Source organism: Gadus morhua, chromosome 6 (assembly GCF_902167405.1).
Source record: "Gadus morhua chromosome 6, gadMor3.0, whole genome shotgun sequence".
NCBI classification, from domain to species: domain Eukaryota; kingdom Metazoa; phylum Chordata; class Actinopteri; order Gadiformes; family Gadidae; genus Gadus; species Gadus morhua.
In genome coordinates, this window is record NC_044053.1 from 21,234,962 (window position 1) to 21,257,780 (window position 22,819).

Here is a 22,819-nt window from a genome sequence, read left to right on the forward strand (position 1 = left end):
CACATTAAAGGGCTCTTGCTGAGTACATTTGTAAAGATAAAGTTTAAATGGCACAATTGCGCAAGCAGATAGGGTTTCTGCAATCTGAATTTATTTCAAATTAGGCTGTGAGGTTATATTATTCAGCATTAAATATACAAACCATTAAATAAACAAAAGGTTTTTCGTTTTTTTTATGATTATGGTGGTTGTTTGGCGTCCCTTGTGGTTGCCTTGTCGATGGTCAATATTGCGGTCTTGACAGCCTTATTTAATTTATATTTTTGTGTGTATGTGTGTGTTCCAGTGAGCAGAGGCTGCTCCTCATCAACACTCCTCTGCAGAACACCCTGAAGGAGCTGTGGACCATGGTCCACTTCCTCCTTCCCGGGATCACCAGGCGCTACTCTGACTTCCCCGTCAAGGCCGGCACAGACCAGAACCAGGACTACTGCCACAAACTGGTCATCCGCCTGCATAGGGTGAGTCCAGCGCAGCCCTCTGTTGACGCTGATTTGTATAGTGCTGTATTCATCTGAATCCTGATTGGCTAATAGACTCTTAACCGGCTTGAGAAACTGCAGAGCTGTGGGCCCTCGTCAGGTGCCTTTTATACATAGCAGGGTAGGGTGTGTTTAGGCTTATACTGGAACTCTGACCCAGCCGACTGCTTCTGAGCACTGTCATAGGTTGAACCAGAAAAAAGCATGGTCATGCCTTTTCTATCGCGTCCTGGAAATGTGAAAGATCAGGGAATTCCCAAGCCTTCACCGCCTTTATGTGCTTTCATTGGTTGCAGCTGAAGCCCCTCTCACACGTAGTTCCCAGTGAATTGCTGGGATAGCATTGCAGACACTATAGAGATATACACATGCAGCTACGTTCAGGAACATTTCCATGAACGCTTTCACATATGGCACAGCAGTGCTGGAATATTGGCCAAGAGACAGTCCAGATGATGGCTGTAATGCAACCCTCTGGATGCCAACCGCCATACACTTTGTGGACTCAGTGTAGCTCCCATATTTTGGATCCTGTCCAGATTCCAGAGATTATAAAAAAAGGAGCTTGTTTGCAAACAAAAGGAGCTGTATTGATATTATTATCGTTATCGGATCACCCGATAAGTAATGGCACGTTAGGATAAATTCAATTAAAAAACGGCTGTGGTTTCAATGCATCCTCAGTGGTGTCTTGAGATCGGTTCGCTCACTCTACGTGATAATGCCTTACGTCAGATTACATAATCCTCTACGTGCCTCTAATGGCAATGTGACTGCTTTCATCTCATTCATAAAAGTACAATGTGTATTGATGTTTTGAAGACCAGTAAAGCTGACGAATGATGCATTTGTTAATAAAACAAAACAATTTAGACATGTCATGTTCAGTTTATTGTAAAGATAAACCACTAGCGGAGGAAAAATCCCTGCTTTAAAGTTGGTTGTTGCCATTGTCTACTAATGAGAGTATGGGACCATAGAAACTATCTGAACCGTAGACCTGATCGGAAATAGTTGTCAAGGTTGAAAATCCAGTTTTCCTTTCTTAAGAGTTAACATCTTAATCCAGCTCTCTGAAACATTAGCCAGTTTTCACCCCTAAAAGCAGTATTCCATGACACGCTAATTGATGTCCTGGCCCTGATTTCACAAGCTCCTGATGCTCCTCCCCCCCGCTACAGATGATCCAGCCCTTCATCCTGAGACGCTCCAAGAGGGACGTGGAGAAGCAACTGCCAAAGAAGTACGAACACATCCTGAAGTGCCGCCTGTCCAGCCGGCAGAAGAGCCTCTACGAGGACATCCTCACCCAGCCAGGGTGAGACGGCTTTTCTTCTGGATGGTCTCCCCGGGATGGAGACGTTTCTTTAGTTCAGCTCTGTTCTACTCATGAGGTTTTCTTTAGAACGATTTTAAGGTTCATTCCCACCTGTTCCGTTCGGTCCTTTTGGGTATTGAGTTCTTGGTTTCTAGCAAGGGCTTCTTTCGCTGGCTATCTTTAAGAACGATACAGTGGGTTTAAGAGCCCATCTGGCTTCATTTAAATTACACATTACTTCATTTAACAAGCCATACGTCGACAACAATACAGGAGGAAAGCAAATGCATTCACTGTGAAAAAGATGACCTGGCTGGAGCTAAAACAGTTGAAAACATAATTTCATGGTGGCTTTAGGAAGAGAAGTAGTATGAAGCTCCTACCCCTTTAAATCTCCACTTCCCCTCCTTGTTATTAAACTGCACCGTGTGTGTCCTCCCTGCAGGGCCCAGGAGGCTCTGAAGACCGGTCACTTTGTGAGCGTTCTCCAGGTGCTGATGCAGCTGCAGCGTGTGTGCAACCACCCAGCCCTGGTGGCCCCCCGCGAGGCCAGCAGCTCCTACGTCTGCCCCTCGCTCGAGTACAGCACCCCGTCGCTGGTGCTGGGAGCCCTCCACAAAGACCCCTGGGAGGTAGGCTCCATGGCCTCAAAACACACCCACAAATTGTGCCTCTTTACCGACGTATTTCTGATTTGGTGGTGCAAAAAGTCATTGGTCTTTACTGTTTTCCATCAGACGGCAGACTTGTCAATATTCGATCTCATCGGAAACGAGAACCGGCTGACCCGCTACCAGACGGAGGCCATCCCCAAACTGAAGATCAGCCAGCAGCTCATAGAGGAGATCCACAGTGCCCCTGACCCCCCGGCCAGACCCAAGGCCTGCAAGATCAAACCCATGAGGTCAGTCCTGGGCAGTGGGGAAGGTCGACACTCGAGCAAGAGACTCAATACTCCATTCTTCAGAGTAAAACTGGACTCTTGATTAGCCTCCCCCTTACCCCCACTACTCTCTCTGGCAGCCTCAATTCTGCTGTCCACTGACGCGGTGATAGCTTAGAAAATGAATGTGACATTTGCAGACACAGCTGCTGAAGGTTAATGATGGCGGGGGAAAAAGCCTGCTAAAATCTGAGTTCCAAGAAGATTGAGTTTACCAAAGCCTTTTCTGCAAATACGTACCATATTTATTCAGTTTGGGAAATCAACACATAGTCAAACAATGTGCTTGGCTGACGGGACTCGGATAGGAACACTGAAGAACCCTTTCCGTTTCCAGGTCTTTATGAATATGTAGCCTACGCTGTTTACTTGAGTATGTGGGTGAAGTCTGCCTTCCATATTGATCTCATGGTCACTGATTGCATTTCAGACCCATATATTTCCCCAGTCGGATCATATGTGTTTCATAGAATGCAACAAATTACCTTAGCTAAAAATGTTTTATTTTAGAGAATTTACCAATAATATGATTCAGCAATTTCAGTTTTGAATGATTGAAGTGGCCATGGTATAATTGCACATCTTGTCGTTGATTACCCCGGACTTGTGCTACTGATTGACTTAGATTCTCTTGAGTCTTTTGCATGAGAGTTGTGGCAAGGACCTCATGTGTGTCTCTACTTTTTTCAGGTTGTTCCAGCCAGTGCAGTATGGCACTAAGCCAGAAGGCCGCCTGGTGGCCATCACCAGTACCGCAGCCCCGCGCCCGCCCACTACAACCCCTGCAAACACATCTGTGGCCACAACCGTCAGCCAGCCTGCCCAGGCCAGGGGCAAGTCCCCTGTTACCACCACAGCCTCCGCACAGGGTAGGTCCTCGACCGCCAGACCCCCCAGGGCTCAAGACTGTCACTGGTTATTACCTGGATGCAAATGTTTCGTTTTAAAATAGGGCACACGCAAACATTTAGATTACATTGTTGTTTTGTCGCATTTAATTACTGAATTACTGTCGTAATTCGTTAGAAAACATGTTTTTATTTTAAGTAATGCTTTAATAAACCCAACTACACTATCAAGTTGTGCCGTGTGGAGGGACACGGCGACTTTTGGGTCAGAGTTTGACACGAGGTCTGACTCTATTAGGGGTTCTTTGGCCTAAGCGGGTCGAACACTAAATTAGCCAAGAAGGTCAGCGTCACAACTGACAACACATGTCGGAAGATTTGAGGGTCTTGTTCTATGTTTAATATAGTGACTGGTAACGCCTGTGTGGAGGAGTCGTTGTGAGTTCTCTCACAAAACACAACCCACTTTAGTTCCAATGAAGAAATTCAAATTGAGTAAAGTTTCAATGAAATTGCACCGTACCACTATTCAAGAACTTGCAAAGAAATGCACCAGGTCTATTCTGGATGACTGATCGCAAGAAAAAAACAGAAAATAAAAACTGGGTTATACTCCCTAATTAGCAGCCTGTTGTAAGTAGATGAGCTTTTTGATATGGCTGCCATCTAGTATTAGTCTAATGACACTAATGAGGAACCGTGATATTACCCAAGTGTGCTCTCTATGGGGCTTACACTACTGTTGGTGGATGCTGTTCCCCATCTGGCTCTTCCTTCCTGTTAAGGGTGTTATGCTGCATGCAGGGCTCAGGTCTACCCATTCATCAAATGGATGCAAGTTTATTTATTCCTAGGTCGCATCAGTGGCTGTAAATAAATGTGCATATATCATGTAAATCATGGCCATTAATGTTAATCTTGAGCCCTGCTATGTGTGGTGAATGTGAGTGTACTAACGCTGTGTTACTCATGGGATCAAGAGTTACCTCTTTAGTGTTTTGCATATGGAAGTACAGCCACTTAAACTTGTTCCCGCTCGCTCAAATCTTCTTAATCCATCACCCATTTTAGACTGTTTAAAGTTTATGCAGCTAAAGATAGTAATCAATCTAGCCCAAGGCTGCAGCATTTCCATATACATTTCTTCATACATTTCCATGTAGTGAAGTTCATTGTTCATGATTGAATTCATCATTCAAGTACAGACTGGATTTTGAGAAATGGTATCCAGAACAGACCAATAATAATAACGAAACCTGTCAAAAGTCCACTTGAATCGGATACCAAACACCCCTTCTCATGCTGGAAAAAAACCACAATATTATGCCAACTTTAATGATTTGTGACAATTGGCCAAACTAACAAAATCTGGTTCAACCCACCCATGCGGGGCGACTCCAAGGAGAAAGTCTGAAATGCTGCTGATGATCTGGACCTAACCAGTACAGTCCCCCATAACAGACCAACCCTCCCACTCCCTTGTGCTCCACAGTGGTCGGAGCAGCTGCTCAGAGGGTGCAGAACAGCTCCTCTGTCAGCAGCAGCACCACGGCCATCTCCACCGCAGCCCCCTTGGGGAGCGGTGGCCTCAGGCAGAGCGCGCCGGGGGCCCCCTCTGCGGGGGCCCTCGGCCAGGCTTTAGCGCAGGTCCCCAGGCCGGCCCTAGCCCCGGGCCATGCCGTCCAGCCCGGCTCACTGTCCCAGAGGCTGGTGCTCACATCCCAGGCCCAGGCACGGTTGCCTAGTAAGTGGGCTTCAACTCTCATTGATTGTCTCCCTGGTCACTCCCTTGCTCAAGCAAGCGGCAACCTCTGTCGACGAGGCTCTTCCCTGGAGACTGCTGATGTGGCTTTCAGTCTGGGCTTTCCTCACGACTCCTCTGCTGGTAGAAAGTTCGGTTCATCACTCATTTGGGACTTTGGACCATCTTGGCCATTCTTCCTTGTAGAAAGAAGGGAGGGGGAGGGGGGCAACCTCAACGTATGATAGTGTTGTTACTGCAGAGGGTCTGTTAATATGAGGGCAACACATTACTAGTAAGAATGTGACAAAGTAAAAGGATGTGAACCAGAATCGCTGCTTTGAAATCCAAACTGTAAGCATATCAGCAGCCCTTCCACAGCCTCGTTCTCCCAGTTCTTCTCTCCCAAACCTGCATGTCCACACAAGGAACCAGCACCTCGTTTTCACTTAATTATTTATCCTTCTCTCCCTTTGTTAAATATGATTTTCTCTCCCCCAGTGGACTAATACACGGCCTCTTGCATCAGGCCTGCTGCAGGAACACATCCTCTCTGGTGCTTTGTTGCAGTTTTCACTGTCACGCTCTCCGGAGCACCACCACCAAGCATGTGAATCTTTCCCACACGTTGCATACCAACTATCCCTGCCTGGAATGCCACATTTTTTTCAATTCCAACACAAAAGATTGATCTCCACAATCCCGGTTCTGTGTTGCCATTGAAAAGTCGTTTCAGCACCCATGGATGTTTATTTCAGGCGGCTCCGCCTGGGCTGGTAGCCCTTTTGATTTCCACCTCCACAGGGTCAGAATAGGGGTTTCCAGCGGTTCTGTTGTGGAGGGCAGATGTGCTTGCTCCACAAATTAACCCCCCTCCCCCCCCCCCCCCCCACACCTGGTGCTGCATGTCTCCTCCCTCCCACACCCTGTACTTTAACTAACTGCAATGCACCACTGTGGTGGGGACGATTGCAATGGAATGACGCGGTACCTTTTTGTTGTTTTAGTAATGAAGCTACTACAACCACAAAACGGGAAGGCGGGTGAGTCAGCGGGCTCACCCTCCATTCCTCTCTTCCTGCCTTCCTTCCTTCCTCCCTGTCAAAGGCGGAGACGTGGTGAAGATCGCCCAGCTGGCCAACACAGCCGGCCGCATCTCCCAGCCAGAGACCCCCGTCACCCTGCAATTCCAGGGTAACAAGTTCACCCTGTCCCCCAGCCAGCTGCGGCAGCTCACCACCGGACAGCCCTTGCAGCTCCAAGGTACTCTCGGTAATGTACAAACCCACGGTCACGTTCTACTCTCATCTTTTTCTCTCCTTGAGCAAGTTCTGGCTGCCCCCCGTAATGCGTGTCCTAGTGTATAGCTCTTGGCCAACTTTGACTCTTGGTGTATAACTCTTGGCCTAGCTAGCGCATGTTTCTGCTGCCATTGACACCCTGGATTGCACAGAAACGAATCATGGAACCCTAGCAACTGTTGTGTGAGTCATCAATCGATTTTGAAGAAATCCCTAGCAGAGTTTTTTTTAAAACATACATGTTCCCAATTCCAGTTCTTCCTTCCTGCGTCGACCTCTCCGCATTAACACGTGAGCCCATCAGCCTCCTAATACTAGTCCTTTATGCTGGTTCTAGGCAACATCCTGCAGATCGTGTCGGCCCCTGGGCAGCAGATCCTCCGGCCCCAGGGCTCCATGGTCATGCAGACGGTGGCCCAGACCCCCTCGCTCTCCAACGCATCACCGGCGGCTCCCCCAAACCCCTCCTCCGTGGCTCCACAAGGTGAACCGGTTCACATGCCTCCCCCCCACCTCCATGGCCCAACTGCCAGATTCACTTCGGCCAATTTGAATTGGTGCCAGGCACTGATGTTCGCCAATCGAACTGTAAAACGGTCAAACTATTTATTATACAGTTCAACCCCTTATTCCAAGATTCAGGATTCAGAGGTTTTTTTCTATGATCTACATATAATTTTAACTACAAGTAATATTATTTTTCATTTTGGTCTATGAGTGTTCATAGTGAGGCTAATTTCCTAATCGAATAAATGACCGCTGCCCTATTCTGAAACTATTGGGTTCCTTTTTGAAGTTGTAAGTCCATTACTCATGCCCCTCTACCCGTGTTGTCATTGTTTTGAAGTGGACCTCCTCATTTCAAAGCGCGTGTTGTGTTTGTGTTTGAAGCCTTGCCTGTGGCCACCAACGCCTCCTCGGCGCTCTCCAAGCCCGCTGCGGCCGCTCCTGCTGCCTCTCAGGTGAGGCCTCATGCCCTACACGGATGAGTCTGAAGGGGTTTCACTCAATATCCCTTAAAACAGTTTTCATTTCTGACTTTTGTATAATTATGTTAAAAAAAGTATAATCTGAGGTATCTCTGCGGTCCTCCGACAAGGACCTGCTGGCCATCCCCCGCAGTAGAGTGCGAACCTTTGGAGACAGGGCCTTCTATACCAATGCTCCCACACTATTGAACAGCCTACCACTCCATATCCGCTCTGCCCCATCCCTGCGCATGTTTAAAAACATTCCTCTTCACCAAGTCCTTTGACCCCTGACCCCCCCCTTCCCCCCTCTTTTGTTAAATGACCTTGGGTATCTTGAAAGGCGCCATAAAAATCTGAGTTATTATTATATTATTATTGAATGTATTGTCAGCCAAAGTAACGTATTTTGACCTATTTCAGACATGAGTTTCCTTCCCAACGTCCTTTATTTGTGAGCCCATACTAAAAGCTCCCTTGTGTTCCCTGTGGCGTCCAGGAGATGTCTGAGGAGAAGAGCCAGGCCCTGAAGGAGCGCCTGGGCCGTCTGTTCCTGGCCAACGAGCGGCGCTGCGGCCGCAGGGTGCTGCTGGGCGCCGACCTGCTCCAGGCCTGCACCCTGGGCCCCGAGGCCGGCCCCGCGGGCCTCCCCCCCAGGGGCTGGCGCTGGGCGGGCAGGGAGAGCTGCGTCAGAGCCCAGCACACCTTTGTAGGCACCACCTCCCACCTCCAGAGCAGCATGCAGTCTGAAGAGCAGCGGCTGGAGGCGGGCCACAGCCTCATCAAGAGGTAGGCCCCTTCTCCATCGATAGCTCATGATGTTTTCATCTTACACACACACACACACACACACACACACACACACACACACACACACACACACACACACACACACACACACACACACACACACCAGTGGCTGGTAAAAATGTCAGATTTAAGTGACTTGTTGTCAGGAAGAGAGAAACTGCTGAAATATCATCTCCAACTAATCTCCATGTGTGGGCACATTGATCAAATTCGTGTCCGTCTCCATCTTTCCCTCAGGTTGTCATGTGTCGTGCCTGCTGCTGTAGCCCCGCCCCCTCATCTGTACGCAGCCAATCCCCCGGTCCCTTACAGTCTGGCCAAGAAGTGCAGCAGTCGGAGGCTGACGGAGGCCGCCACCCCCCACGGCAAAGCCCTCCAGCGGCTGGCCTCGAGACGCATCCTCCCCTGTCCTGACCTGCAGCTGATGCAGATGGACTCGGGTGAGCCTGCCACTGCCTTGTGCCGTTACCTTCAGCCAACTCCTTTTAAAGCCTATCATCAAGCCCTATATTATAGATCAAGGTCCTACCTTTGGGAACTACAAGAAGTTGATAACAATTGTTTTGAGGGGCATCAGGGTTTTTAGAGTTGATGAATTCTATGGGTTACACACTGATGATCCTACAAACCAACCCTCTCCGTCGGTCCACCTCCACAGGGAAGCTGGAGGCCATGGCCGTCCTGCTGCAGAAGCTGCGGTCAGAGCGCCGCAGGGTCCTCATCTTCACCCAGATGCCAACGATGCTGGACCTCCTGGAGGCCTTCCTGGACCACAGACACCTCCCCTACGTGCGTGTGGACGAGAGCCTCACGCCAGAGGAACGCCAGGTAAGGAGAAGACGACCAGACAGTGGCTCCTTGGATATCAGTTTAGCTCCGAGCAGAACACAGAATCCCAACCGAGTCCAAGGTCGTCAGTCAAAAGCATTTACAATTTTGTAGCACTGCACTGATAGCAAAAGCAGCTTAAATCGAATGAAGATGCAAAACGTTAAGGAGTAGGTAGGGCTTTAGGCTTTGCTGAAATATTGGGGATCACACTAAGAATCTCCTAAAGCTTACCGTCTTGCCCTATATGCATATAACAGAGAAGTCGTTCCACTGTAAGTTAGTCATTGAGCATTTCAACTCGATGCTATCAAAATATCTTGAGTGATCACAGATAGTGCTTGATTGCTTGGAGATATTTTGTAATGCCCTCCCTCCTAATTCCACAATGACCCTTTCAATAACACAACAACACTAAGCTAAAGCCCTTACAAATACAAAAAAGCAGTGTGTGGCTCCAAACTGAGGACACACCCTGACTGCGTCCTTCTGGTTGTCTCTTCAGGAGCGCATGAAGCGCTTCAACAGGAACCGCCAGGTGTTCTGTGGCATCCTCACCAACCGCTGCTGCTCCGCCGTGGGGCCCGTGTTCGACGCCGACACCATCATCTTCTACGACGCCGACCTGGACCCCAGCATGGACGCCCGCACCCAGGAGTGGTGCGATAAGATCGGGCGCGCCAAAGACATGCATATATACAGGTGAACGAGGCAGCAGGGGACATTTGCTTGTAACAGGAAGGTTTTCAGTTCGAGTGTCGTGGTCTCCCTGAGCAAGACACTTAACCCTAACTGCTTTCAACGAGCTGGCTGTCGCCTTGACTCTGCCGTCGGTGTGCGAATCTGTGTATGAATGGTTGTAAGTCTATTTGGATTAAAACGTTTGCTAAAGGCTCTGAATGGAAATGTTGCCTGTTTTTTTTTCATTCCTTCAGCTCAGCTTTGGCATGCTAGACCTTGGCTACGTTCCAAAACCTCTTCCCACGTCCTCATTCCACTAGCTCGTTCACTATTCTTACAAGAAGAGGACCAGTTGGAGAATATCCAAGGGCAGGAGCTGTCGAAAGTGGACAACTGAGTTGCTTCCACCAGCGCACGCTGTCGGCAGTGCTAAATTTGCAACTGATCTTAATTCTGGTCCTCTCCCAAAGGCTGGAGAGCGGGAACTCGATAGAGGAGAAGCTGCTGAAGAACGGAACCAAGGACCTCATCAGAGAGGTGGCCGCTCAGGGCACGGACTACACCCTGGCCTTCCTCACACAGGTGAACCACCGTGACTGTTACCTCTGTTCCCTGCTCTATTGGAGTAGTCTGTAGGGATGTGTATAATCCAAAACCTTGATTTGGTGCTATTTAGAGCTATGCCCTTTGTATTTGTTTGTAGTTCTGCAATTGGGAGAGTTGTAGTCTAACAAATCAGATTTGAGATGAGTACAAACAGTCTGATGACAGACTGGATGAATGGGGTGCTTCACCTTATTTTGCTGCATAATTTTTGTGTTGCTGTGTTGCTTTCGGTGGGGGTCTGTAAGCGCGTGATTGGCATACACTTTCTTGGCCAGTAGTAGTAGTAGTAAACTGTAAAATAGTGTTTCAAGGTTGTAAATCAACACAGTGTAGACTGGCCGACTGTAGAATTACAGTTATAACTTACCCCTATCTGAAACGTTCAACCCCCCATGCAAATGAGTTTTACCTCGCAAGAATATCTCTAATAAGTTAGGAATCAAGGCGTAGCTCCAGCCAAGCAGCTGTTGGTATCCAGCCCCAGGCTCTGTATCGTCCCCCACTAAATTCTGCTATAACAGAGTAGGACCAGGGATTAGGCCTGTTGTAAAATGTGGTGGAACACGTCTAATACCATGTCTCTGTAGCGGACCATCCAGGACCTGTTTGAGGTGGAGGCCAGCGCCGGAGAGAAGGTGGAGGAGTTTGTGGTGCTGCACCAGGAGCCCTCCCCCTCGGAGGCCATCTCCCCCCGCGTGGCCCGGCCCTACATCCAGGCCCTGCACAGCATCACCCTGGACGGCACAGAGAAGCTGCAGGAGGAGGAGGAAGAGGAGGAGGAGGAGGAGCAGAGTAAAGAAAAGCAGGAGGCGTCAGGGCTGAAAGAGGAGGCGCTGGAAGAGTCCCAGCTGAAAGAAGAACCAGCTCAGATAGAGGAGCTGAACGCCGTCATGAATCAGGTGAAGGGCCAAGCCTGTGTTATCATGTTTGTGTTTTTGTTCTCTTTGATCCTTCTAACGGTCGTTCCCGTCCTCAGCTCACCCCGATCGAGAGGTACGCCCTCCACTACCTGGAGTACCTTCAAGTCGGCGACGACGAGAGCCTCCTCAAGGTACGTGACTGGAGACGGATCACACCCTTTATCATCTAGCAAGGCAGGGAATTAAAAGGGCAGACCGCTGATTTAACACAGCCAGGCTTCTGATGGGGAGGTGGGAAAGAGTTTGACAATCAGTTTGTGCAACTCAACAAATACAATCTGCGGAACCAGTTGTTTTTCTTTTAAACGCAAAAATACCAGCAGCATCTGCAAAGACGCCGCCCCCATGCCTTTCTCAGCCCAGGCACTGACTGCGAATTAAGGACAGAGCCTCTCTCCCGCTGATTTGTCCTGTTGGTTTGCTGTTCATTCGCTGGCAGCGCCTGACAGGCTGATTGATTTAAATTAAATGTTTTGTCTGGAGGCAGAAACAGCTTGTTGACTAAATCCTCTTTCTTCCGCCAACCGACCAAGTAGAAAATCGACGCAACACATGTCATCGGTGGCACCAATCATAAACTAGATCTGATTATGCAGATGATATTGGAGAGTTGCACCAAATTTTAATTTTTTTTAATGCCTGTGTTAAAACGGCAGGCTGCCTCTTTAACACTGGCATGTTAGTAGCCTTCTTCCCTTTGGGGCCTTTCATACTAGGAACTTGTGAGTCCAGTTAATGGTAGACATCAGACGGACCACTCAGACCACTTTTTGCTCCCACCAGGAGAAGATGGAGTGCGCCAAGAGGAGCTGGGAGGTGCAGCAGCTCCAGAAGCTCAAGACCGAGGAAGAGGATCAGCTGTTCGTGGAAGGAGAGGAAGATCTCTTCACCTACACCAGAGAGGATGCCTACAACATGGTAGGGAGATGCACCGTCTGGAACCATCCGAGCATCTCAAATGAGACAGCCGCATATTTTTGTATACATTTCATAAATTTAACTCATGAGCTTTGCGGCTGAAGAAATAAATGCATCTGCATCTGTTAACCCAACTTCAGTGTCCCCCAAACAGATGTTTGACGTGTTCTTTGTATTCTTCTTTCTACCCGTCAACAGGAGTATGTGTATGACGCAGAAGACGGCCATACTGAAATCATGCCGGTGATTACCTTTTCCACTTGTCTCGTCTCCCTATGTTCTCCTATTATATATTCTCACCCCTCACAGTGATGTATTTCATCTCCTTCCTCCTCCTCTGAGCCCGCCTTAACCCCTTCTCTTACCCTTCCTCCACCCCCGCCAGCTGTGGACCCCGCCCACTCCGCCGCAGGACGACAACGACATCTACATCGACTCAGTCATGTGCCTGATGTACGACGCGGCACCCATGCCCGAGGCCAAGCTGCCGCCCGTCTACGTACGCAAGGAACACAAGAGGCTCAAGATGGACCCTTCAGGTGACCCGGGGCCTTCCTTCTCTTTCTTCTGAGTGAAGCATGCCACCACCCCTAGCTTGTTCACCCCATCTGATTATAGGACATCTTTCCTTTACGATATGAAGGCAGTGTATCTGGGATTTTACCGCTTGAGTCTGAAGTAAGCTCGGCCGATTTGCTATTAACATACTCTTTAGCGAAGGCCACTGTTGTTAACGAGCAGTTGGCGGCCTCCTTGCTCAAGGATACCGATAGATTGGCTGCAGACCTTGTGGAATCTAACCTGGAACCTATTGGTTGGGATCCGGAACCCCCTGGCCACGGCCTTGCCCCCATCAACCCATTTCTTTGTGTTGGTCCGTTACTGGATATTGCGTCTACATGTGATGTTCATCCACCCCGGTGTGCTCTTGTGTCCTTCAGCGGCCCGCAAGAAGAAGAAGGGGCATGGCGAGACGGTGATCCCGCCGCGCTCACTCTTCGAGAAGGCCAGCATGCTGAAGGTGCGGCGCGAGGGGAAGGACCAGAAGAAGAACTTCTCCCTGAAGCAGCAGGCGCCCTTCGCCAAGCCGCTGCCCTCCCTGGTGAAGCCGGCCATGGAGACGGGCCAGGACAACCCAGAGTGGCTCATCAGCGAGGACTGGGCCCTGCTGCAGGTGTGTGACAAGGAGGGGGACATGGGGGGGGTTTGGGTTGAAGAATTGACTGGGAGTTTATAGAAAGTTTTCTATCCAAAAACCTGGTGCTTGGTTTGGTATATCACATTTATGTTAGCCGTCGTTTGGTAGACGCTTTTTTCTAAAGCAACTATTAGGTGAGGCTGGTCACATGACTCCTCCAAGTCCAACCCTCTGCTGAAACCTGGACTCAAAAAGCAGATCCCTAGCGCTTTGTTGGCAACTGCATTGATCTAAAAACGTACGGGATCTTAGTATTTTTTTGCTAGTATTGTAGTACCTACTCGACTATCTAGTAGTAGCTATTATTGAACTCTCTGCTACATATTGAGAGAGGTTCTATGAAAGGCCTGATTGAAGGCCCATTGGACTGTCACATAACTGTGTTCAGTAAAGGCAGCTGGTTAATGAGCTGTGTGTCCCTCCCGCTGTGCAGGCCGTGAAGCAGCTACTGGAGCTGCCCCTGAACCTGACCATAGTGTCCCCCGCGCACACGCCCAACTGGGACCTGGTCAGCGACGTGGTCAACTCCTGCAGCCGTATCTACCGCTCGCCCAAGCAGTGCCGCAACCGCTACGAAAACGTCATCATCCCGCGAGAGGAGGGCAAGGTAAGCACAGGGAGAGGAGGAGAACACAGCAGGATGTTAAAGGCCCTCCGGCAGCGATGTTAAGCACACCCTCTCTCCCCTTCACAGCTGATGTACGAGGCCAATCCCAAGAAGAAGACAAAAAGCATATACAAGGTACCGTAACTGCCCTTCTAATTGAGCGGTGTAAACTAATACTATTGTTGGGATATTTATATGACTTGGTGTGTGTTTGTGTGTGTCCTCCATCAGTCCAAGAACAGCCGTCCTCTGCGGACCTGCCAGATCTACACCCAGGACGACAACGCCACGCAGATCCAGCTCTACAACAGCCGCTTTGAGCTCATGAAGATCATCGCCAGCAAGAGGAGCCCGCCCATCAAGCCACTGTAAGCACCGCAGGTCACATGGTACACAGGGGGCCCGCCCCCTGTGGCTTGGTGAGGGTGTGTGGGAATATAAAGTAAAAAAACTATTGGATGACTTATTGGATGAAAACATAATTCATTCATAGTGTATATATATATATATATATATATATATATATATATATATTAAATTGAACCTAAATGAAAGTGACATTTAAAAACCCTTTTTTTAAAACCATTTGGAGCAAACAATCAAGTATAAATGGAATGACTTTGGATATTCATCGACATCCATCCACCTTCTCCAGGCTCGGCATGAACCCCTTCCAGAAGAATCCCAAGCACGCGTCGGTGCTGGCGGAGAGGTAAGGCTGGACTCCCCTTCTCTCTCTCTCACGCCAACGTCAACAAACGCCCCCCCAGGCTAAACACGGCCCTCCCCGTCTGTTTGTCTTTGTGCTCCCCAGCGGAATCAGCTACGACAAGCCCCTCCCCCCCATCCAGGTGGCGTCCCAGCGCGCCGAGCGGATAGCCAAGGAGAAGAAGGTGCGTCTCTGAGCCTGGTGACGGCTCGCCAGCGAGGGCGTCCCGTCGTTGTCTGCAGAGCCCCTGATCACAGTCATAGTCTCCAAAGGCTTCACAGGCCGACTGTCTATGATGCTCCCTAACCCTAATCCCACCAAAGGGGAAGCGCGATAAAACCTACATCCAAGGGAAGAAACACTGAGAAGGGGAGATACTCCCTCCAGGGATGTGGGGAGGGCAATAGGTGCTGAATGGGCAGCATAAGCTGAGCCTGAAGGTTAGAAGTGTGAAGAGAAGTTAGTTTGTGGTGGGTTGAGATGGTGAATAGGACCAATCACAATGTTATTTTGCGATTGTTAATCCTCCTGTGTGTGTGTGTGTGTGTGTGTGTGTGTGTGTGTGTGAGTTGCTGTGTGTGAGTCGGTGTGTATGTGTGTGTGACCATATGTGAATGTGACCATGTATGTGTGTTTATGCGTGTGTGTGACCATGTATGTGTGTAACGTGTGTGTGTGTGTGTGTGTGTGTGTGTGTGTGCTCCCAGGCGCTGGCGGAGCAGCAGAGGGCTCAACAGTTGGCCCAGCAGCAGCAGGTGGGTGCGGGCGTGACGCCCGCAGTCCCGGGCCAGGCCCAGGCCGCCGTCCCGGGACAGACGGGCACGGCCGGGGTGTCCCAGGCCGCCGCCGTGGCCGCCGCCGCCGCCGTGCCCAGCGCCGCCGTCCTGGTGAGTAGCCGGGAGAGGGTCACTGGAGCTGGGCTTACAGCGCCGGGGGCTCTTTGGTCATAGGAGGGTTTTGACCGGTGTGTTTCTCCTGCAGGCCGGAGCCATCAAGAACGGTACGGTGGGAACCATCCAGGCCGGTGGGTTCCTTCTCTCGCCCATCAACACACGCATGCCCTGACCCACACGTCAACATGTATACACTCTTACACACACACACACACGCACTGATCCACAAATCAACATAAATACACTCTTACACACACAAACACGCACTGACCCACACATCAACATGTATACACTCTTACACACACACACACGCACTGATCCACACATCAACATAAATACACTCTTACACACACAAACACGCACTGACCCACACATCAACATGTATACACTCTTACACACACAAACACGCACTGACCCACACATCAACATGTATACACTCTTACACACACACACACGCACTGACCCACACATCAACATGTATACTCTCTTACACACACACACGCACTGACCCACACATCAACATGTATACTCTCTTATACACACACACACAGACCCACACGTCAACGTGTATTCACACGCACTGTCCACTCAACAACGTGTATTCACTCGCTCACACGCACTGACCCACACGGCAACGTGTATTCCCTTTCTCATACACACACACGCACTGAGCAACAGATCAATGTGCGTGTGCACTCTCACGCTAACACAAACTGTTAACACATTCATAGACATTGCCGGTTCCCTGTTGTTAATGTGATGTGTGTGCTGCCAGTCACCGTTGGGGGGATCGTGAACACGGTGGCTGGAGTTCCTCAGAGCCCCTTCCAGGCCAACAAGCGGCTGCCGTCTCCGGTCATCTCAGGAACCCTCTCTGTGAGTCCTGGAGTCCACCCCCCATCACACACACTGAGCCCCTCCAGGAGAATCACAGTCCTGTCTGGGGGTCCCCCCCCCCCCCCATCACACACACTGAGCTCCTCCAGGGGGCCCACAGTCCTGTCTGGGGGTCTCCCCCCCCATCTCACACACTGAGCCCCCTCCAAGGGGATCACAGTCCTGTCTGGGGGTTCCCCCCCCCCGATCAAACACACTGAGCTCCTCCAGGGGGATCCCACTGGACCGGCCCAGACGGGATGACACTGTCCCTGTAATACAATCATCCAGAAGATAATTTAATTCAATATATATAAGATGAAGTGGCTAGTCATTTGTCTTCGTTGTCCCTGCTGATGACCGCCGCACAAAGTATTGAATTGGAATTAATTCGATTTTGAAATCAGTTTTTAGTACAAAGATAGTCTCAATTTGATCATCTGAGATATGGCAAATAATGGGGTCAAAGATTAAAGGATATGAAAGTATGTAACCATACATGTACACATGTATTTACGTATTACAAATTATCCAAACAAAGTATTTAAAACGAGCTACAAGTACCACAAAATAACGTATACTAATAACCCTCAATCGAATGTTAGATATACATGTCCTCACTGTGTGTGTGTTCCTCCACCAGCCCGTGGCCGGGGCGGGACCTCAGGTCCACGCCCAGCAGAGGGTCACCGCAGCCCCCGCCGAGGTAGTCGCCATAGCGACGGGCCAGGCCGTGAGGGCAGGCGCCGCGGTGACCGCGTCCTCGGTGGTGACCACCACGCTAAGCTCCGCCCAGTCCCAGACCCGCTCGCTGGTTACCCAGGTTACACCAGGTGGGTAGGGCCCTCTGATTGGCTGGGGAAATGAATGCTATCAATGGCAGGAAGATCGAGTTTTTTATTTGTTTTAAATCGAGAAGTTTGTTCTAGACTGGTTCATGGAGAGGGACTGACAACATAAGCTATTACGCCTTTAATCGTTGCATGTCTTGAAGTAGAAGTTCACTAATACTAATATAATTATCACACTCAGGCTTTAATAAGTTGGGATTTGGGACTTATTATAGCCTGAGTGTAATAATTGTATTTGTACTATGTACAGATCTTCTATTTCCTTTCATGCAAAGCTTAAATGCGAAGAAGCTTTCAAGCTTAAAGACTTCTTAAAGACTGCTTGTAATAATTATAACCCAGTATAACCTAAAGAGCATCATCCCTCCCTCCCACAGCCGCCGGCATGCAGCTGCCCCAGAGCAAGCCCCTGACCCAGGCCCACATCCAGATGCTCCGACAGCAGCACCACCAGGCCCCCCCGCCACAGATCAAGGGCGTGGGCAAGCCCCAGGTAAAAGGAATTATGGATTTATTGATCACGTTTCATTCACTAATTGTGACCAGCAGTAATATTTAAATAAGTTATTAAAGAACATTTATAGGATTTATTTACTTTTTATTTAAGTGTAAAGTGTGAGTATAGTCATTTAGCCAATGAATTGCAGTGAATACAATAGCTCAGTGTTTAGACAGCTCTCAAGGAAACTGGGGCTTGTCCCTCGTCACCAGCCCCTGACCCATCTGCCTCCTGACACCGTCTGTCTACTGACCCCCCCCGCCTCTTCAGCCCCAGACCAGAGCCCCCCATCCCCTGACCCCCGTCTCCAGCCCCAGCTTTGTCTGTCCACTGACCCCCCCCATCATCTGAATCCGTCTGTCCACTAACCCCGTCTGTCCCCCCCCAATAACCTGACCCTGTCTTTCCCCTTACCCCGTCTCCCCATCCCCTGACCCTGTCTTTCCCCTGACCCCGTCCGTCCCCTGACCCCCAGCTGACCCCTGACCCCGTCTCCAGCCCCAGACCTCCCCCCGTCTGTCCCCTGACCCCCGGCCTTAACCCCAGCTCTGACCCTGTCTCCTCTCTGTCCCCAGGACCTCAACATGAAGCTGCACAAGCAGAAGCTGCAGCTGAGCCAGCAGGGGGCGACGGTGGGCGTGGCGGGCCCTCAGGCCGGGGCCCAGGTGCAGCCCAGCCAGGCCGGCGCCCAGCTGGGGCCCGGGGCCGCGTCCCGGACCGGGGCCGTGCTGACGGGCACCACGGTGGCAGGCCTGCAGGTGGCCAGGCTGGTACGTGACCCGGAGAGAGATGAGAGTATCAGAGTAGAGGCTGTGTGGTTCACCAACATTGCTAGTGTTTCTAGTAGATCTAGTCCTGGTTCTATAAACGTCCTTACTGTACAGACAGCGCTATATTGTTTCTCTTTCTTCTTACAAATGAACTTATTGAAAGTTGCTTTGGATGAAAGTGTCTGCAGGTGGTCCTACACCACGGAGACAACCTTAATATACCATGTTTGTGCATTGACAGGTTACCTCTTATCACAACTTTTAGACTTCCTCTGACAGTCCAGACATACAGCGGCAGTTAAATTAACCACAATCATTTTAGGTTGTCTACAATGTGTCTAGTAGGATCTACGTTTTTGTTGAAGCATTGTATATCATGCCTACACAAGGTCCTATGTAATCACGTTCTGTTGAATTTGAATACATTTATTTACTTTAAGTAATTATGGGACTCCTTAATTTCCTTTGTACTTTTTTAGCCAGTATGGAGGTGAAATTGGTCTTCAATAGTATTCATAATGGGTCTTTAAAAGTCTTAAATGTGGGGTGGCGTCTCCTTTGCCTCTGCGCTGAGCTCCGTGCGCTGCAGGTTACAGCGCCACCCAGAGGAACAGAGCTTGCCATTGACCCTGGGACCAAGGCCTGCCCAGCGTCTGACCGAGATCTCTGACAGCCACCCTGGGACTCTAAAGCCCAGTTCTCAGCCATGCTGTACTGTCCATCAGATGATTGAATGAATGTCTAGATATTCCCCTGTGTAGCCCCTCCTCCGGGACAGATCCCTCTTCTCCAAAACACCAGAAACCCTGCAGTAACCCTAGATTGAGCGTCTTGCTCAGGGCTGCCTCCAGGCAGACGGCTGACATCAGGGTCCCAGCCCCCCCCCCCCCATCACCAGGGTATCCGCTGAACCGTCCCATGTTCCCCTAACCATCCGGGGCTAACGCTGTGTTTGTGGGGTCTCTCCCCAGGCGCGGATGCCCACCCAGGGCCAGGTGCAGGTGCAGGTGGGCCAGACGGCCCAGGTGACCCTCACCAAGCCCCCTGTGGTCTCGGTGCCGGCGGTGGTGTCGTCAGGCGGCGTCACCGCGCTGCCCGTCACCGTGGCGGGCCTCAGCGTGGCCATCGGACCGGCCCAGAAAGCAGGCAAGATCAGAGTGGAAATGGTGTTCAAGGGCCTTAACCTGCCTTACCTTCGCGGGTGTTTAGACCGCGTTGAGAACGCATACGTGTCTGTTTAAACAATGCAAATATTGTCCGTTAATAGTGAAACCATGGCTGGTCAAATACCAAATGGGAAACACTGGATCACAGTGTACTCTCTTCCAGCCCCCGAAGAGAGAGTATCCTGCCTATCCTCCAGGTGATCAACTAATCGTGTGTGTGTGTGTGTGTGTGTGTGTGTGTGTGTGTGTGTGTGTGCGCGTGTGCGTGCACCAGGCGGGGCGGTGCTGACCTCGCCCTTCCCCCAGATGCAGCAGGTGCAGCAGCAGCAGCTCCTCCTGAAGAAGCAGCAGCAGCTGCAGCAGGCGGCGGCGGCGCAGCAGAAGGCGGGCCAGCCGCAGCAGGCCCAGGCCACCGCGCAGCAGAAGATGGCCGCCGCGGCGCTGCAGGTACGACCCTCGCCTGGTAGACTGATGTGAACGGAGTACGTGTGGTTACACTGGGGTGTGGACCCCTGGGTCAGGGTTCAGTGTGGACCCCTGGGTCAGGGTTTAGTGTGGACCCCTGGGTCAGGGTTTGGGGTGGAGGTCAGGGTTCGGGGTGGACCCCTGGGTCAGGGTTTGGGGTGGAGGTCAGGGTTCGGGGTGGACCCCTGGGTCAGGGTTTAGTGTGGAGGCAGAACGTGTGGCAACACCTTGGTTAGGGTTAGCATGACCTTTCTTTTTGTGATTTTGTATTTCAAGGCTGTTTACAGTTTATGCGGTTGACGTGACATTGAGGCTTTTTGGTGTTAAATACAGTATAGATATTGCTAATAATAATTATGCATATATACACGTCCCATTTCCTGCCACAATCCCATAATCAACATATTGTATAACATGGCCAATACAGAGATAATTGTTGCATGCCTTAAGTTCCCATAACAACGTGCTGTGTTTGTGTGTCCCTGTGTTTCCGTGTGTATCCGTGACCATCCAGCAGGTGACTGTGCAGGCGGCCCAGCCCGGCCAACAGAAGGTGACTTATCCCACACCCCAACCGTCTGGGCTCAAGCCCCAGTACTTCACTACCTCCATCGGCCAGGCCCAGAAGCCCACCGGGGCCCAGCAGATCCAGGTACAGCCCACCTCCAGGGCCTCCCCACAGCCCCAGGGGGCCACTCATTCAGAAATGCAAAGAAAGGCAACATGAGGCATAAAGCAGTAAGACTGTTGAGTCACGTTCCTTTACAGCCCTTCGTCACACATCTTGTCTCAGAGGGGTTAACTCTCACTAACATTAAAAAAAGATACCCCTTAGGGGTGCAACAAAATTGTAATAGAAAATGGTTTTGTAGTCATTTCTCCAACATCTGGATTATACATTTGACCTTATGTCTCCATGTATTTTGGAACGGTACTGAGGCAGGACACATCATTAAACCTTCAGAATAAAGCCTTGTCCCTGACTCAGGGATTGTTGTTGAGACTGAAATAGGTTTGCTCCACAGCGTTGGGAGCTGGGCTGCAAGTTCCTCTGGTTCAACTTCACAACAATGGAAACAAAACTGAGATGTACCTCAGCATAGAGCTGCTTAGGTGGTTAGCAGCTATCTCCACAGCAGCGCATGCAGTTGGAAAGACACTTAATTTATTTTTTGTTAGAACGATTTTGGATTTTCTAATGGGATGTAAGATGGTCTCACTCCAGAAAGACACGAAATAGGTCATAGATCATAGGTGTGAGTTCCATCAGTCTAGCTGGGTTTAGCGGCTGAGGAGACCTGTAGACCAGTGGAGGCATCTGGAGAGGGAGGAAGATCCTCCTTAACATTGTTGAGAATAAAAAATGTAGCTTGCCCAGAACACTGTAGTGAATTAATGCCCTTAAATATGACTACTTTAATGCCTTTGAATATATAATGTTTGTTTCCCTGGGTAAAGGGACATTAGCACCCCCTATCGCCTATTGACAATTACTTCAGGGAGGAAGGTCCTTCCTCAGCCTCCGTTGACTCCCATTAATTTCCCTGAAAGTACTGGCGGCCGGTGAATAACATGGGTTTCAATGGGAAAGAGGAGGAAAGTCCTCCTCTGAGTGGGTGTGACCTTAAGGCGTCTGATTCGTGCGAAAATCTATTTGTGCTGTGCTATAAACCAACAAGCAGGATCCCTGGCTGGTGAGCAGTGTTGCCAGATTGGGCAAATTTTCCACCCAATTGGGCTACTTTTAACCACGTTAGGCTGGGAAAATTATCATTGGGTGGGAAATCTGACCAATCTGGCAACGCTGTCGATAACAAACCCGCTCTGACTGTATTGCCGCTCAGTCCAAGAGACACAAAGCAGGTGAAATCATCTGAAGGATGACGAGATTCTAACATTTGCGAATAAAGTGTACAATGGAAACATTGGAAACAGGGGACATTGATCATGTTTAATTACGCAAAGCATTCCATTCATTGAGTTACAGTTCTAAGTTAGTGACCAAAGAAAAAGGTCGACCACTTCGCAAAATCGAGATCACCAAAATTAATGGCAACGTCAGTGTTGTGGGTGCTACATGGTTTGCTAGGTACTCATGGCTTACTGGAAGCATTACTAGCAATCGACTGTATTGCTGGCCCTATTTGCTAATGTATAATGGCAAATCTCCAACGTGGGCTGTTCATGGTTTCACTGATGTGAAAAATCTTGATAGGGCAACCAAAAGCCACGACAAGTGTCAAGTTCACATTGGTGCTGCTCTGCGACTTTCCTTGCTAGGCACCATGCCTATAGATCAGGTTGTTTGAAATAATGTTCTCGTTCTTTTACTAATTTGTTACTCTGACCGTTCTGTTTGATATTGTGGAAAGGGTGAATGATTCAGAGCATGATGCATTTTAAATGGAATCACTTTTGGTC

The 22,819-nt window shown here is 49.9% G+C and overlaps 1 protein-coding gene across 9 annotated transcripts in view; it reads left to right on the forward strand.

Moving 5' to 3' along the window:
• ep400 (E1A binding protein p400) overlaps window positions 1-22,819 on the forward strand; it is a 36,936-nt gene that overhangs the window by 12,052 nt on the left and 2,065 nt on the right. For 5 of the 9 annotated variants that reach the window (XM_030357777.1, XM_030357781.1, XM_030357782.1 and 2 more), the window contains 34 exons: window positions 287-461; window positions 1,664-1,800; window positions 2,246-2,432; window positions 2,538-2,704; window positions 3,434-3,612; window positions 5,084-5,335; window positions 6,440-6,604; window positions 6,971-7,117; window positions 7,525-7,595; window positions 8,101-8,390; window positions 8,649-8,851; window positions 9,070-9,239; window positions 9,745-9,941; window positions 10,391-10,502; window positions 11,114-11,425; window positions 11,503-11,577; window positions 12,230-12,364; window positions 12,563-12,607; window positions 12,750-12,903; window positions 13,306-13,538; window positions 13,996-14,169; window positions 14,257-14,304; window positions 14,401-14,537; window positions 14,825-14,881; window positions 14,984-15,062; window positions 15,586-15,765; window positions 15,860-15,902; window positions 16,547-16,647; window positions 17,291-17,480; window positions 17,876-17,991; window positions 18,573-18,767; window positions 19,739-19,913; window positions 20,208-20,380; window positions 20,913-21,050. In XM_030357777.1, the coding sequence (XP_030213637.1) occupies window positions 287-461; window positions 1,664-1,800; window positions 2,246-2,432; window positions 2,538-2,704; window positions 3,434-3,612; window positions 5,084-5,335; window positions 6,440-6,604; window positions 6,971-7,117; window positions 7,525-7,595; window positions 8,101-8,390; window positions 8,649-8,851; window positions 9,070-9,239; window positions 9,745-9,941; window positions 10,391-10,502; window positions 11,114-11,425; window positions 11,503-11,577; window positions 12,230-12,364; window positions 12,563-12,607; window positions 12,750-12,903; window positions 13,306-13,538; window positions 13,996-14,169; window positions 14,257-14,304; window positions 14,401-14,537; window positions 14,825-14,881; window positions 14,984-15,062; window positions 15,586-15,765; window positions 15,860-15,902; window positions 16,547-16,647; window positions 17,291-17,480; window positions 17,876-17,991; window positions 18,573-18,767; window positions 19,739-19,913; window positions 20,208-20,380; window positions 20,913-21,050 (5,212 nt within the window). The remainder of the gene's footprint in view (window positions 1-286; window positions 462-1,663; window positions 1,801-2,245; window positions 2,433-2,537; window positions 2,705-3,433; window positions 3,613-5,083; window positions 5,336-6,439; window positions 6,605-6,970; window positions 7,118-7,524; window positions 7,596-8,100; window positions 8,391-8,648; window positions 8,852-9,069; window positions 9,240-9,744; window positions 9,942-10,390; window positions 10,503-11,113; window positions 11,426-11,502; window positions 11,578-12,229; window positions 12,365-12,562; window positions 12,608-12,749; window positions 12,904-13,305; window positions 13,539-13,995; window positions 14,170-14,256; window positions 14,305-14,400; window positions 14,538-14,824; window positions 14,882-14,983; window positions 15,063-15,585; window positions 15,766-15,859; window positions 15,903-16,546; window positions 16,648-17,290; window positions 17,481-17,875; window positions 17,992-18,572; window positions 18,768-19,738; window positions 19,914-20,207; window positions 20,381-20,912; window positions 21,051-22,819) is intronic. The other 4 variants (XM_030357778.1, XM_030357779.1, XM_030357785.1 and 1 more) reach the window with 4 other exon arrangements.